General features: G+C 36.3%; 1 protein-coding gene across 1 annotated transcript in view; it reads right to left on the bottom strand.

Annotated features, from left to right (window-relative positions):
* Positions 1-17,814, bottom strand: part of LOC148174122 (FERM, ARHGEF and pleckstrin domain-containing protein 1-like) — a 33,574-nt gene that overhangs the window by 13,272 nt on the left and 2,488 nt on the right. The window contains exons 2-8 of the mRNA XM_088037632.1: positions 4,326-4,574; positions 2,039-2,490; positions 1,697-1,940; positions 1,486-1,646; positions 1,361-1,435; positions 675-793; positions 4-315 (exon numbers count right to left, since the gene is read on the bottom strand). Coding sequence (XP_087893758.1) covers positions 4-315; positions 675-793; positions 1,361-1,435; positions 1,486-1,646; positions 1,697-1,940; positions 2,039-2,490; positions 4,326-4,529 — 1,567 coding nt within the window. The 5' untranslated portion in view covers positions 4,530-4,574. The remainder of the gene's footprint in view (positions 1-3; positions 316-674; positions 794-1,360; positions 1,436-1,485; positions 1,647-1,696; positions 1,941-2,038; positions 2,491-4,325; positions 4,575-17,814) is intronic.

Genomic DNA, 17,814 nt, shown 5'->3' with positions numbered 1-17,814 from the left:
TACCTGTATCTGCCCTGTGAACTGCTGCGCGGACGGCGACCGGTGAACTGGCATAAGGCGGCTTCTGGTCCGCGTATGGAGTATGGAGAGGACTCGTAGTCGCAGAAGTTGCCGGAGAGGCCGATTGCGTCGTCAGAGGAGGTGATGGCGAGGTCGTCGTCTGAGCAAGCAGCGTGGTAGGCCGCGTGTCGGGGGCCGAGCTCCAAGACGTAGCTGTGCCGCGGTGGCGAGAGGCTAACCTCGTCGTCGGAGAACCCGGGGCCCCCACAGCTGCGCCCATCGAGCCCAGCGAAGCCGACAGTTTGGAGGCTTCCACTGCGGGCAAAACCACCATCAGTAAGCGATATTCAGTACAGCAGCGGCCGCCGAGCCGACTTACAACGGTTCAAATACCAGAAAAAGCGAACGGATGTACGAATGTCTTATTTACAATAATGTAATTAACTTTCAATCAGTGGGAACATGACAATACACAAACACTACACGTGCTTATGGGATCAATGATAACACTGGGCGTCAAACCAAGCATTTTGAACTGAATGAGGAGGATCGTCGATTTCGCTCGCCTTTCTACGGTTCTGAACCACTGTGCGACTGCAGCTGGGCGTCCACTAACAGGTCTTCTATTTGTAAATTGTGACAGACGCCTAGCTGGAGCAAAATGTGGTACCTACCGCTGAGGTTGCTGTCGGCTAGGGGCAACAGGGGATGTGCGGATATGCTGTTCCCGACTGTACTGGAGTGCATGTTGCTTGCACTTGAATGAGCGCTAGAATGCCGGAATGAAGCCGACCTAAACAAGAGAATGAGGAATGAGATCATAACCGAGCTACACATCGAACAGTTAGTCGCTCTATAACTAAGTTAAGCCTCGTGTGAGTTCTCATGGAGCACAGCCGTTAGCTAGTTTGGTTAAAAAAACACAACCAGCCGTTTCTATACGAATCGTACTAACCATCATGCACATGTGTGGCGCTATAGAAACGACAATTTGGAAAATACGGTTCTATAATCAATCCCCATCCTCCTTCCCTTGACTGTTACTATAGGTCGGATACAGCATTATGTTGACCAAAAGCTACAACAACCATGCTCCACACGCCACAAAGACGCTACTTCCGTATCCTTAAATAAAACAAAACTCTGAAGCAAATACTACCATACTGGAACCGAGACGAACTACCAGACTGTGTAATATTCGAAATTTCCACCGTCACACAGCCTAGCCATCCAATCTCCACCGAAACAAGCCAGTCATTACATGATTTACTTATTAGCCTCGGCCATATCGTCACAACTACGTGTTCAAAATTCATCATCAATTACAAAATAAATCATGCAATTTGAAGCTCGCCCTTACCTTTGGAATGTCTGCCGTTTCACATAGTTGTCCCTGACAAACTCTACGATCTGTTTTTGCGTTTTCCCGCTATACCTAAAACAACAAGAGACTAATCAAATGACTACCAATTACCCGGTCTATACCTAAACGAGCTGCCCCTGGACAACACCCTCGTCCTATGTCTTGGCGCCGCTTTCACAGACGAACACCGAAAAAACCCGTGGTTCTCCACGCACTTTTTCCAGAAGTTCTTACACTCATTCCTGCCCTCGAAGAAGAACTCCACCGTATCTTTATAATACCCCTGGAAACCGTTAGATTGAAGTATATAAACAGGAAGGGCTATCAACTCACGTATCCCTCCGGATGCAATTTGATTAAAAATCTTTTCCTTTTGAAGGAAATTTTCCGGATCTTCGCCCAAGAGAACGTGTTAATTTTGGTGTAGTTCTGGAACACTATGATACCCATGTGGGCCACAGCCAAGTTTAGCGGAACATTCTCGTGATCCTTCGCCGCGTGCATTTTAATCCCATACAGCTCGCATCTCCTGGCAGTTTCGAGTAAATTCAGATCAGCCTCGGCCGGCGATTGTCCTCTGAAAACCACTAGTTAGTAAAAAATCTAGTCCAAAACAGAACTTGGATCATAAATCGTTAAAACACAGATTTATGACCGTACGAGCAACGAACTTACGAGTGTTTTTTGTGGTTTTCCATGATCTTCCGTTCCATTTCTTGGTCTTGTTGGGGTATAAACTTGTAACTCGATAAGTATGTGTGATCCGGGTAGTCCTCCGAAACGTAGTCCCCACATTCGGCTTGCACTATATAGCTAGCCATCAAAGCTGCCGTATTTTCATTGCACTGCATCAGTCCCTGAGCCAAGTCTCTTTTCACTTGTAAACAAAAGAGGTACCGCGTGAATTCTTCCTCAAGTTGTCCTGGGTCGGGAGTGTAGAATTTAACGCAGAAATAAAGAAGTGGATCCACCAGAGACAACCCCAGTTGTCTTGAGATGGGTTTCTGAAGGTCTAGCCAATACCTCGTGCCACCGGCGTCCGCGTACTCCAGTCCGAAATAATCGGCTTCGAGTAGGTGGAGTTGCTTACAGACTTGTTCGAAAAGAACTTGTCCTGTTGCTTTAGCCTGGAAGATTATAAAGTGAAAAAAAATACACAGGCAGTAAGGTAATGTATGAAAATGTGGTAGAAATGCAGGAAAAGGAATACATTTTCCCTTTTTCCTTTCGGTAGGTCTGAATAATGGATCAGTTTGTCGTATACGGTCCAACCACAACAGAAACATGCAAATGATTCACTTCCATCAATCTGCTGAACCTCCAACGCCAGATCACCATATAAGAACATGACAATTTGCAAACCTTATTAACATACAAGCCCTGGAAGGAAACGACCAGCTTGCAAATTGAAATGAGTTACATTATTGCTAATTATTATGCAATTTCTTCAAATGCAAAAGTGAAAAATTACCCAACCGTTCAACTTTTCCACGGCAATTGAACGTTTATCGACTTACAAGGTCGATTCGATTTTCACTCACAATTTCGGCTGAGCCAGGCCTTCGGTTATTATTTCATTAGTCAATTATCTAAATGATTGCCGGCTATTATCCACAATGAGTGGCTGAAGCTGTCTCTAAACCAACAATTACATATACTGAAAAGGTTCCAACTGGTTTTGACACCAATGAAACCGCCATTGTCCAAATTTTATTGTTTAACCCTTCAAGAGACCGAACAGAGGTACAATTTCAGATCTTCAAGAACAATAAAAAATAGTGCTGATCGTAACATTTTTTTCCTTTTATCGCCTCTTCCGTTCCTTTGATGGAAATGAATCACTCATCTGGCGATCATTCCATTTCCGCCAAAAAAACTGAATTTATATTTCAGATGTTCGTTTATAAAAAACACCGAGAGAATTTTTATCCTGATAAGCGCCGTGACAAAGATATTGATTCCGGAGGCCGCCGTAAGTCTATACCATTGTCAATGTTTACGTCGGTGTTCCGCCACTGTTTATCTGTCATTTTATGTATTCGAGACGCCGCACACAGGAAGATGCCCCAAACCAAAACAAATAACCTGCGACTAAAAATAAATCTCAGAAAGAAGGCAGTTAACCCGGGGGCAAATTCGTACAGGAAACTAATTGGACAGGGACATGTGACATTTGAACTGTCGAATTGATAGGCTATAAATCGTCGAGGTTGGAGGTTAAATGAAATGAACTTAAGTAATTTCGGTTCGATGGGAAAATTTAATTGGGGGACGATCGTCTCTTATTGTTTTGAATTTTCGAAGTCTATTTAGGTACAAACAGGATTTCTCCTCCAATTAGGAATTTTATTAGAAATTTTGCAGTCCAGATCAAAGGAAGAAATAGTTTTTTGCGTGGAGCTCATTAATTTTTACGACCAACATTACTAAGGTCCCGTACTTAAAAAAAAAAAGGATCATCTTAGGCTTGATACTGCATGAAACTGTAAAAATGGTAGATTATGTTATATTTCCGTGAAATTTTATGTTTTTTCGCTACTGTTTTTCCGGTTCGGACATTGTTTACGACAATGCCATTCCAGACATGCCATCATCATTACCGAACGCAACTCACCGTTTCACGTCCTGCTTTTTCACAATACGGACCCACTCGCCATGAATGCCACTGTTTGAGACCGATAAAACCGAAAAAAACATTGAAATGTGCAACTCCAGTGCACACCACAGCAATTACGCCTTAAATAATCGACTTTATGTTGTAAGATGCGCCAGAACAGCGGCCTGCTTTACGTCTCGAAGACCCATGCAAAACAGAATCAACTTTTGCACTTCCCTTTGCCCAAGTTTCCGATAAGTTTACAAACTTTGACACGGCTCTTATGTAATTTTGAAGTTCGGTTAAAATGCTTTACAAAAAAAATCAATTTGGGTGAGTTTGAAAGGGCAAATACCAAACACCGACCTGAACTTGGAAGATGGTGACGGCGTCGTCAAGCATTTGGACGCGGATTGCGAGCATTTTTCCACCTTTTTTCGGCGTGGCTGGTGGAGTTCGTGCCCCTCCGTCTACACCGGCGGGAGTTGAATGGGAGTGGTGCATGCCGCCTCCGGTGCTTCCGGTGCTGGAGAGCTGACCCGTGGAACCACGGGTACTGTTTGCGTCCATCGCTGGGCTTGAGCGAGATAAAGGAAGTTACCAAAACACGACACCCTAAAACAAATCGTTGTGTTAAATGGGGTCAAAAAGTTACAAAAACTTGAAAAAAAAAGTGAGAATTTACATTTTAAGTGCGATAATCTTTGTCGGATAAAATTGGATTAAATTAGGACAATAAATTACCAATGCAAATTTTAGTTGGAGGAAGGCGTCTCAGTTTCTGACTTTAAATTACCTTCAGAATTTTGGCGGATTTTACTTGAAGATCTTAAACAAACAAATGGAACTGTAAACAAAGTATCTATGATATTTCAGACTGGAAATTTCAGACACTTGAGACTGTAAATACGGTAAAAGGTCGATCAATCATCTAAATTTAATCTTTTCTAATTTAGAACACCATTTGCAATTCCCGAAATACTAATTCAGACGTTTGAAGCTCCTACTTCGTTTCTTTAACTGAAAATGTTTTCAATAAAAAAGAAAGAAAGAAATCCAAGTCAACAAATTACAATGTTAGACACAAGATGTAAACTGAGAAACTTCTGTTTTACTTGAGAAACAATAAATTTATTTCGAGCGTCTTCTATTTTCGAATTTGTAAAAGTTATGGTTGTCAGAGTTGATAAATAAACTCTCCAACTGATAGCGTCATTTTCTGCCAGTGTTACTACACGAATTATTTATTTTTTCAACACAATTCAACAGGTGGTCAATGCATAAATGTTAGACCTATCCGCGACCAAAGTTGAATTAAGTTTTTTATAATGTTTGCAAACCGACTACTAAACGAAGAGTGATATTAATTTTGCAAGGAAACGACAAAAACGAACATGCAACGTGCATATTATTAAGTACATAACCACATTCACCACGACACCTCATACACAACGTTTTTTTACAATTTGGGACGCTCGGCTTCCCACATTTCACTCCGGATAAGTCTTTTTTGGCGTATATAAATTCACCAAACAACCAGAAAAAACTACCCAAATCCACCCCAGAATGGTAAATTTAGAAGCATTTTTGTCTGCGTTTATTTGTGTCTCCTAAGTGCACTTAACCCATTTTTATGACCTTGCCATTCGCATTAGTATTGTAACATCAGCAATTATTTTATACAAGCATTGAGCGAGTCGATCAATAAAAATTTAAACTAATAAATACAGACAAATGAAAACAAACCATACTGTAAGATAAACAAAAATACAATTTATTTATTACCATTTTTCAGCACTATTTTGAATAAATGTAATTGGCTTTCACATTTGATTTTTCCAATTTGTAAAACTTATTCATCGACAATACTGCTATAAATTCGATTTTACACTCAATTTAAAAAAATAATTAATTTCAAACCGATAACATTTGCTATGCACTAATTAAAACCCCCAATTTATTATCAACATTTTCACTTTTATTAGTTTTATATCGTCTGTAAATCATCATTAAACCCGACTTAATTACAGCTTAACAGAAACCTCGAGGTAGCTTTAGAAGTGGCTTTTTGCCATTATGAACCTTCCCGACTCGTTACAAGCAAAAATAGTTAACCCTCTACAAAGTTTTACTTTCAACAAATTCAAAGCGCAAACAGTTAATCATAAATGTTAACAAAACGTCGAAATTTAGTATCTTAACGTTAACATCACAATAAACTGAGGTAAATATTATTGTTACATCATTGTAAACAATCTTTGCAAGATGTTCGCAGATCCTTTATACAACCTACACAGTCCTTTCGTTAATTTTGTTTTTTGTAAGGCAGATAAGTCATCATTTTAACGGTTAATAGTGCGGGCACCTGCCAGCTGATTAAAGAACTTGGAACTCATTGCGGAACTCGGATTCCAGGACCATGGAACACTTGGGAGACTCATAAAAGTAGAAACGTGCAGTCAGCGGTTTGTCATGTCCTTTTTTGAAAGCTGCTACAGAATCAAGAGAATTGAGACGGAAGCTCCACAGCATTAAAGCGAACAAAATTTTCTTTTTGAAACCACGATTTAACATGGTCCAAAGCAAAAAATATGGATGCGTATATGTGCCTACAATAAATCATAATATAACGTCACTGCACTGGAATTTACAACCGCGAATTTTTATTTAAGACGACGAATGATGTATAAATTTACCTGACATTTCCTCATAAAAATTTGCACCGGTAAAAGTAGATTAAATAAAGAACGTTTGGATGCACCGGATTTGACATAAATTCGAGATCGTTACGAAATTGCATATTACTTGTAGCGGGGGCAAAAACGTCTCCGACGAAGCTTGGTGAAAACCAAATTGAACGCTGACAAAAACGGCGTCGGTCGCTTCTGCTTCGTTTTCAAAGTGTTAATGACTAACAGAGATCAAATCAAAATTCAAAAATGTGTGCACTCGAACGTTCGTTTTCCTCATTAAAAATTCCATTCAAAAAACAAAAGAGGATGAAAAAGTTACGCATCAAATTCAGAATTCGAGTTATTTTGTTGTGTGCGTTTCTTATTGTTTTCAACTTCCAATTGTTAATAAATTCATTAGCGAATAAATGTTTTGGACATCCAGCCAATCAACGAAAAGTTACAATCGAGTTGGTTGCTTCGGTGCGTTTCTAGTTATAAAAACCACTTTGATAAAGATAATGCGAGCCAATAAGGAAATTCTTTTTTGGGTTCTAATCCCACCTCAATCACATTCTCCATTTTGCTACGAAGAAAGAGCGGAGCTGTATAAATAATATTTTCTAAAAGTTGCCTCCCTTGCTCTAGAAACTTACTATAATTAATTGAGCATCAAAACATCAAATTTGTTTTAGTGCATTGCCTTGTCAAAATAAATACTTATTACTTCCTGGGCCGTTAAAATTTGAATTTTTATTGGTAGATTAAAATCGAATGTGGGGATAGAAATCGATTCGAAAAGATTTAATAATTACCTAATTTCCTGAGTGTTTTGACAATAGCATATTGCTAAGATTTCATGTGTTTGAACGTAATTTAGCTAATTAGTAATTATCAATTCTGAAATACGTGTGAGGAAGACGCCAAGGGAGAGAAATTTTGTGCATACAAACTTAATTTCCAAAAATGTTATCAAAGCAATCTGTATAAATTTAGTCGTTCTTGTACAGTATAAAATCTACTTCAATGTTCTCTGACTGCAATTGTTATTATCTTCAATATTTTGGCGCTGCCACCAAATTTAACTCTCAACGTAGGTAAAATCACCCAAACACAAGTAGTAACTTTTTCTATTTGTTTTTTTAATTTAAAGATTATTTAAAAACATCTTCATTTTCGTACTATTTGAGTGTGCTTTAGGTACAGTGCTTAAATTTCAAATTGGATTGTCGCTGTCCTCTCAATTTTTCCCTCATGTTTTTTGGCTCAAGGCTGGAGGGTTATTTACAAAACACATGTATTATAGTATACTTAATCTAATCCACAATGAAATAAAACACAAAAACAAATTCACTAAGAATGGAGGATTATAAACAAAACTGGAAACGTTTCCCCCGACAGAAACTGTCCAGCCGCAAATCTTAATTTGATTACGATTACAAAATATTTTAGATCTGAATACTTTTTTGTTCTTCTTTTGGCTTGTCCTAAGACAAAAATGTATCGCGTTCAAGCTAGGTTATGAACCAAAATGAACTAATAGTTGCATGGACTAGGTTGGTATCTTGGATTTGAACAAATCGCATTAAACGTGCCTAAACATACCAGATAAAACTAAAATAGCTTAAATCTGGTTAGAGTATACACGGGAATAAACTGGATTACTCTCAAGTAAGTAGATCAAACAGATAAATCCAATTGGATTGTATGAACCTAATGAAATAATACTTGATTTAGATTAACTTAGACTAATCCACTGATCACTTCTATTGTTAAATCTGCGACACAAAAACTGACCAATTCGGTAGCATTTAATCGTAATTATACAAGGGAAAGAAAACATTTTTCTAGCTCGAACGTTACAATTTCCCGAGATCAGACCCTTTTATTATATCTAACACGAAAATCGGACCATGGTTGAGGATTTGTTACACACTGATAAGAGTTTATAGGTAACGCACGTTTATCAATTCGAATCTTGGAATCACTTTTTGATAGTTTTACTGTCCTTTGAAGTGTAAAATTTATGTTAATAGCCTTTATTTGCATTTACGATAGGACAGATCGTATTTTCACCAATGAAAAATATGGGAAAACGTTAACAAACCGTAATGTCTTGTCTCACTTTAATGTGTACAGCTATACACATAATTCGTAAATGTTCTTCACCACTTACTGGTAATAGGGAACAAATAGCACCGTTAAAATACTGAATGCAATAAAATATAACCACCAACGACTTTTCAACGAACAATTTATTTCGAATTTAATAAATGTCGGCAGTCTGTCTCGTTTCGTGGAAATAGGTCAATCTAGTTGGAAAATATTAAAACGATATGAATTTTCTGGGAAAAATGTCCAGTGTTTAAACTATTAGAAGTAATTTAGTTTAGCAGAAAAACCTCCAGTGAAATCCGCTAATAAAACTGCCTTTTTTGCGCGTGCGTGTTCGAGAAGCGGTCCGAATTAGATCAATGGGGCCATTGAGAGCCTGCTCAACATCGGTATTCGCGGTTTTTACGATGTTTATCGATGAAAAGAAACGAGATCAGTTTCCCGACAAATCTCCTTAATAATAAAACGTAATGGTACGACAAATTACATGCGACCAGCCAGAAATGATGCAAGACAACAAAACCATGTAAATTATTCACGAGGCGCAGAAGAGTACAAATGAAATGGGAGTAGAGTATATTATTTGTTTTTGTGACACGTACTGTAAACCTAGACGTTTTTCAGGAGTTTATGATCTGGAGGCGGACTAGACGACGATCGATGAAGAAAAATTCTGAAAATGGACGTGACACAAGGAGACAAGTGAAAAAAGGATTGGAGACAAGAAAAAAAGGGTTGTCGAAATAGGAATCTAGTTAATTTTCGCAAGAGCTTTGAAGCGGTTTTTCGGAGAACAAAAACGAAGGGAAGTTCAAGAAAACTGGAGGCGGTATATTGTTAACTTGACGGTCTTTTTGTATGATTCCAAGAATTATCAAATCAAACGTTTTAATTTTAATACTACGCTTTTTTTAACGAGCTTATTTGTCGTGCGTTTGACACTTCTTTAATACCTTGCATAATTGTTTATTATTACAACAATACTATTTATAAACGCTAGTAATGACACCTTCGCGATGGTTCCAGTGCAAAGGCCTTGAAATAAACTAGCGCAATATTGTTTCAGTACTGTCGCTATCACCTATGGCATGTTATTACTTAATACAAGAACAAACAATCTCACTGTAATAGAATAACTCTCATCCCTCTTGTACGTCATATAAAATATGATTACTCGTGGGAATTATTCTTTTCATTTAACTTTCAAGTGGAAAACCTCCGAATGGCAGGAATACTTTATTTCGACCTCTCCCAAAGGTATCAACACTAAGACGTTTAGCATCAAGATTCGTGACAATTTTAAACTTTTCTTACAACCGGAGTAAGCTATAAACAACAGAATTTTATCATTTGACCTGAATGGTAGCTACCTACGTTTTTATGTAAAAAGTGACATCACAAGCAAATACGATAAGAAGCAAAGTAAACGGGAATTGCAAATGAAACAAAAAGAATAACAAGTTTATGACGACAACATTTACTTGGCATTAAATTGTGCGCGTAAATCATTAACAATGCCGCTTAATTATTGCACACAATTAAGTTGACCTTAAGACAGAACTAAAAATGAACCGAATAATGTTCGGTCATTATAAATTCAAATGTGGCAGTCATTTAGATAAATGGATTGACTCACAAATCCATATCTTGATTTTCCGGCCAATCTATGCAGCTGGCAGCATATTTCAATCGTAATTGGACGTTAAGAAATCTTAGAACTCTTCTCTTACTTAAACTCTCTTGGGACTTTGATCTAACGGGAAACAAATATGGGAATTAACATAATCTGACGTTTACACCCAGAGAAAAGCAATTTCCTTTGATATGTGATATGGGAACATCATAAATGAACAGATTTGATTAGAATGAACTCATTTTAATAAAAACTAGAACGTGACATGTGTATTTACAAAAAACAGTCATAATAATCAAATTTAGCAACTTTCAGAAGTTACGCCGAACTCCAATAACCAGTTGATTGAACTAACTAGATCGCATTTACATGAAAATCCCTGGAATCCACGATAACTGCAGCATTGATTCGGAATGGTCTGGAGTCTAGACTAATAATACTTATTTATTAAAATGTACGATTTTCCCTCCGGTGCAGACAAAAATACAACATTTTCGCGTTTATCACTGTAAACACCTGAAAGAGTGAGTGATAACAAAATGTGAATATAAAATTCCGCTCTACGACGGCTTTTGCACATTAGCATTTCTCGTGGACCAGAAATCGTATTCTTCCCCTAGGGACATTCTCACAAACTAATAACAAACACTAACTCTACATTAACCCCTTGTTTATTCAGTTTATGACTTGATCAAGCCAGTCCAAAACAAGAAGTGCACCTCCGCCTTAGGTGTGAACCATTATAAGGGTGGTAAGTTACAATAAATATACACAGCTGCAGGTGGCGTATTGGAAACGATCAAATGCACTCGTTGATTGAAATTCTGCAGTTGAGATCGATTTTGTCTTACAGCCAACAAGTGGATGCACGCCGCGGAAATTCATCAAATTTTTAATTAAAAACGTAGAAACTATTAACAATGAAAACCGCACACCCGGAGCACTGGTCCGCCATTGTCCCGGTTTGTGCATCAAAAGGAAAATTCGGCTAATAAATCTAGACTTGATTGACTGCGAAGCAACCTGCGTTTAAAAATTTTCTGGTGGATTAAGTAAACAAAACATAAATGTCGTCTGATTATTGTGATTTATTACCTCCTGTTTGAGTTGAGTTCTTTTCCACATTGCTGTGCTCATTCCAGAAACAGCAGTGGTATTCTTCAATAAAAAGTAAATTATGCAGGTGTGGTAAATTTACGCGAAGATTTTGCCTCACCCTCCGAAGATACTAAATGGGATAAAAAGTGCTTCAAGTGAAACAGGGGTATATCGAGTCATAAATAATTTCCGGAAGATAGCGGTTGAGGTCGCATTACGTTCAAAATTTTATTAAGCTACACATAAATTGCCGATTTTTTAAGCGAAAATGCTGAAGGTCTTATAGGTAGAGATTATCTAGTTCACGAAAGCACATCGTTCATCTCTCGAGATAAACGATCCTTTACAGAATTGGCAGAGCAGTAATAACTCTAATTGATCTGTTGATTCGGCAGAAAGCATTTCATAAATGTCAGGTAAGTAAAAATCGTGCTCGTATCTGTTGGCAAGTTGTTCTCAAAGAACAAACAATACATGATACTTAAGAGAGAAACAACTCAACTTCCAAACAACCCCTGAAAATGGAATTAGAGTGGCTATAGAGCCCGTTCCTTGATCTTTACGTTCGGTAATTTTGGTTTGAAGACATGTTTTCCTCTGACTGCCATTCGCCAACAGAAACCAATTACTTTACAAAATTTAAACACGTACCGTTCCAATAAATGCTCGGGTCTGTCACAATTATCTCCGGTTTTTCCCAGAATAGCGTCACGTCTTTGTTCTTCCCAAACAGTTCAAATTCCTCTAATTTACGTCTCTTTCAATTTAAAAATCAGCGATGTACGCATTCCGTTCATGCAGAATCCAAACCATTCCACACCGATGCTTACGTTTCCATCATTTCCTTAGTTCCAATTTCCAATCAATATTAATCTCTCAATGTCATCTGTTGTCTCTAGCACAATCCGAAAAAACCGCAAAACGACCGTGACCAAATTCGAGCAACAAAAACTCGCCAATTTGCCTACAATGTCGGTGCATTATCAATGCCTTCCGGAGGCACGTATCCCCATAATTCCGGAGGGATCTCCCGGAATTCATGCCGAGTTATGGACTGCGGTGGAGGATATTTAGCTTGAAGTCAGTGAAAAGAATGTGCATAACGCTTCGTCGATTTGATGCCACTTTTTTCTTGAATTAAGTCGGTGTTGAAATTTTCATTAGCAGAATGAAAAATCGGACGACACAAAAACAAACCATCCGCGATTGATACAAAACATCTGTCGGTCTAGAAAAAGTCGAAACATTTCGAAGAGACTTAATACAGTCGGTCGACTTTATTAATTTAGCTCGTTTATTTGTTTTTGCGCTAATGCATCGCACGTTCGTGTGAGCTGGGAATTTACAGCGCAATGCACGTCTAAATCGAGAACATTTCCGGTACCATATGTACAACGAAAACAAAGACGTATTTACAAAAATACACAATTAAAATTCCAAGACTTCATGAACGTAATTTTTTAAACGATCTCGTGCTAAATGTGTGGTTAGGGTCGCTGGTTTCCATTTTTCGGTGAGATCGCTTTCAAACAGATTAAGCCGGCAATTTGTTTCGTGTAAATTATACAGTCACATAAATTTCGTAAACGGAACGGATTATTACATAAATAATTCATAAAATTGAACAACGAAGAGAGACACATATAGTTAAAGTGTTAGGATGTTAGTCATTTCACACCTCGTTGTAAAAAGAACTTCTTAAGTTTTACTACCGGAAAGTAGAAGGACATTGATCATAAACTTTTTATTCGACTCCTACTTAATATAAGCAGCAGGCAAAAGTTACTCAGACGGCAGAGATAGTTGAATAAAACTGCTTTAATCGAATCGTTCGAAATGTGGGAGACAAGGCGTTTAGTCATTGACTCTTCGAGATAGTTAATACAAAGGTAGATAAATCAAGCAAAAAAAGTGAACACAAGAGACTGAAACTTGTATTTGTTCTACTAAGAACAATTTACAACTCTTGTGATTAAATTTTTGTTCTTGGCAGCTTTGTCATTATTCATTCAATCGGTCTCAAATTTCATTATTAGTAAGATTTATATTATATTCAGTTGTAATTAAGTAGTAATTATATTAACGAAGATATCGTGATTAAATTAATTCATCTTCTTTAGGGAGCAGGACCTTTAAAAACTGGAATAACAGTGGAACACCTCCGCTTTATATTTATGGAATGTACAAAAGTATTCATTGTTTTATCGTTCAAAGCGTAGGTTTGTTTAGCCAATTTCTCGATATCTGGCGAATTCCAATTTAGTTTTGATTGAAGGCAGACATGCAAACATTCCATATTAAAAAATTGTATTTACCGTTGTTTATTATTTATTATTTTTAACAATCACGCTGAACTTCATCATATAATATCAAAAAACAAAGAAAATAATATAAAACTAATGTAAGAAATTTTCTAACAGTTTCTAAAATAAGTATACATAAATTACTATTCAATTATAAGCCTTCTCCCACACTACACCCACAATAGAGTGTAAAGCTAATAGACGAAACATGTAGCTATTATTATTAGGCAGGTGATTATTTTAGAATTTAAATTTGAATGACCAGTAGCCAGAAATGTTCCCATTTAATAATCTCATAAAATTATTAATGCGTAACAAAATATTACCAAATACTATCGAATTTGCAGAAATAAAATTCACATTTTTGTTGAACTAAATGTTGACACATCCGAAAAACTTTACGTGCTACTTTTTTTGAATAGCAGACTTGAATTCAGGAGCTACAAGTTAAACAAAAATTTGTTTTTTATTTTTTACACAAAACAACAAAATATTTGTAAAACAAGCATTTCAGTATTAAAATCGAAAAGTTATGTGAATTTATTTTGATTTTTGTAAACTGAATTGATAACTATAAAACATAAATAATCATGAGTTTTTCATTGATGAAATCTTTCATACTTCTGACATAATACAGAGACTATCCTTTTTTTGCTCCTTCTTTTTCCTATTTACAAAATTCTGTTTCCGCTAAATACTGTTTCTATTTCGCACTAAACTGTTCTCCATGGTAGTTCTGTTCTACACAACACTTCTAACTCAGCCACGCCCTTCATGAGTGACACCTATTAATTGTACGAGGTTTGTATAAAGTCTTTCTATTTCAACCTAAACCGACAAAATCGATGCTGTCGGCTATATAACATCTCAAAGTTTTTCGAGCAATGTTCATTTCTAACTTCTCAAATCGGCTGTATATTTGCCAGACCCGCAGCCCGGCCCAACGCAATAAACAGAATTACCCTTCGAGTTATCCAAACAATAAAATTATTTATTCATTAAAATTATAGAATTATTCCACATGAATTATTAAAACACTTCTTCAAATGCATTTATGTAACAACTCGCCATTGAATTTTCATGTGTTGCGAGTTTTTAAAGGCAACTTTTCTAGACTTACACATATACTTCTCGTGAACAAAATGAGAAAAAAGTTCAATTTTCCATCAAAAGGCACATTCCCTGCTGACAAACTTCCATGCATAATTTGAAACATGTTTAAATCTAAACGTCAGGTACAAATCCACATTCACCAAATCTTCTTTTCTTCCGCCTAATCCTTGCTATTGTTGGGGAACACGTTGGGACTTTTTTACACCGTGTATCGATCATTTTCGGCTCGTCGCTCGACACCACAAAACCATTAATATCGTCTATTTTCCTCTAATTTAATTCCATTAATCATATTTTGCAGATTAAAGGTTGGGGAAGGTATAACAATTCAACGACAATGAACATGATGAAAATCTCTCTTACTTTCGATGAATGTAAAATTTAATTTGAAGAACAATAGAAATAAAACGTGCTACAAAATAAAAATCGCAAAATGCAGTTTCACCCTCGTCAATTCAAGGCGCAAGTCTCGCATCATTAATTAAAGGCAACAGAGATCAGTCAATCAAAGTGACGCCGCAAATGGAGCTGAAAGTCAAGTTTTAATATTCTGGATAAAAAATGGGGCAAAATAAAGGGAACGGCGAGTGGTTTGTATAGTTTCGTGACATGAAATTAACCATTTAGATCCAATCTGACAGTTAAAAACGTAATGAAAAATCCGTCCAACTGATGCAAAGTTCATTCAATTGAAAAATTTTTGTTCGCTACTTCTTTTTATTGCACCAGTCTAAGGTAAAGTTCACGATGAAACCAAAACAAATGTGCATTTTAATTTTTCGACTAACTGAATTAAGGTCATCATTATTAAATTATTGGAAATGAAACTGTCTAACATTTCCAACACCGATTTGCTTTTTGATTTATCATTCGAATAATTGGTGCACGAGCGGAGCGAGTTATACACGAATTGGCAAGTTATTATGCAACTCGTTGCATAAAGAAACTGTTTATTAAGATTTTGTCAGTCATGATGATCAGATTACGATATTAACTGATTACAAATTGATTTATTGATTGTATTGGTATTATAAGATAAATAAGTAAATATTCATTACTCTTATTGGTGCCTGTTATCGACAATAAATTATTTCATTGATATAGAAATATATTTGGTAAATTTGGCTCGTGTTTTTGTCTTCTTGAAACATAATAACTTTTCTTTCAAATGGCAAGAAATTCCATAGTGATGCTAACCTAAATATTAATACAAAAAGTTAAAAATATACTTTTTTGATGCTCAATGTAACAATGTATTTTTTCTATTTCGCGTTCATAATGAAGATATTTCGATACACGTTTGAGCTTATTTTGGTGTCGTAATGGACCAATCCCGTGCCAATATTTCCAGGGGCATTTATTTTTCTAAAGTTTGCAGCGGGCAAACCCTCAACCTGCCGTCAAACAATTTAGATTTTAGTTTTGATAAATGATAAATCGGTCAAAACACGATTATTTCTTGTTGTACTTGGCTTAATAATTCATCGGAGAAAAACTCTTTGGATGCAAGAGAACCATCATGATCATGATCAACATCTTCTCTCTCTTGTCAAGTTTTTTCGTTTAAAATGGGGCGAAATAGAAAAAATAGCGTATGATACTTGTTCATAATGCATTTTGCCGCACTTACTACTTTATGACACTCCTCGCTGCGCTCGTCGTGTCCTAAACACGTGCGTGCGGCAAAATGTTCATTATGAAACGCGTTTCATAATATACTATTAAATGAAAACTGAAAAAATTACAGATGTGAAAATCAGCATGAAGTGAATAAACGACACTGATGCATTGAATATCAATTTTATTTCGTACAATTTTTGATAATAAATCATTCATCAAAAGCCGATTTCCATAAATGAAAGTCATATAAACATAAACTCGGATAAAACACTGAAATCATTGAAACTATCGAAATAAACGGATCAAAGTCAATATGTAGTAGTAATAGCGCAACAATGGATTTTTATTACAATCAATCATTTTAACATGCGACTTCTATTAATTCCAAAACTTTATTTTAATTTATTTTAGATCTTCCAAAAGTAAACATTTTGCCGCTATTCTAAAGCGTTCTTTGTGAAATAACGGTTCGGTATAATTATGTTCCCATGTAGGTAAATTGAATAGGAAATAGTACATTATGCAACAAGGGATTAAAGTAGTTCTTTATTCCTGAGGGGATCTTTGTTGCAAATTGTAACATTGATGCACACGCCAAAGCAGAAATTCCACATCGATTGAGTGTTCATTCCAAAAATTTAATGAAGCAAAACCTACAAAATGTGACAACACTAAATTTTGACAATTTTCAGACCTATTCCAAGTACGCTAATGAAATATTGATAAGCAAAAATTTAAAGCTCGCGCTTGAACGTCGGTTAAAACATTTTATTTCCCATTTTTAATGATAATTCATTATAAGAAGCAGATGTACATTTTGCAATTGAAGCCATATTGAAGATTCACTCTGTATAGTGCAATTACAGATTCTGACGCTAAAATTGAAATATTAGTCTAGCAAGTAAACTTTTACACATTAGGTCACGTAAATTAATATAACAATGACCACAGAAAAGATAAAAAATATTGACTATAATGGTACTCTTTATTAGAGGATCACAACACAGCAAAATAAATGTGGCGTGCTTGCAGGAGAAGCTTTTACATGATTTTAAAAGGCTTTAAATCGCGTCTAGTAAATGAGAGTAATTCTTTATCGTAAACGGTCTGTTCGATATTCAAATTTTGCGAGTCTCACCTCGATGTTGCAGTAAATGACTCCTTTTTGTAAATCGGTGGTGAGGTAAAGTAGAAAAATTATAGTTGGGATTACAATGGGTTTTCGTGAGAAACACATACTCATGTTGGTGTATCAATTTATTATTCTCAAATATTGTGAAATTTTATACCAAACATCGAAA

The sequence above is a fragment of the Gnatocerus cornutus genome, chromosome 5 (genome assembly GCF_029298725.1).
Source record: "Gnatocerus cornutus isolate USDA-ARS CGAHR chromosome 5, icGnaCorn1.1, whole genome shotgun sequence".
Lineage (NCBI taxonomy): Eukaryota > Metazoa > Arthropoda > Insecta > Coleoptera > Tenebrionidae > Gnatocerus > Gnatocerus cornutus.
Note: the sequence above shows the minus strand (reverse complement) of the source record. Positions and strands in the feature narration are given on the sequence as shown.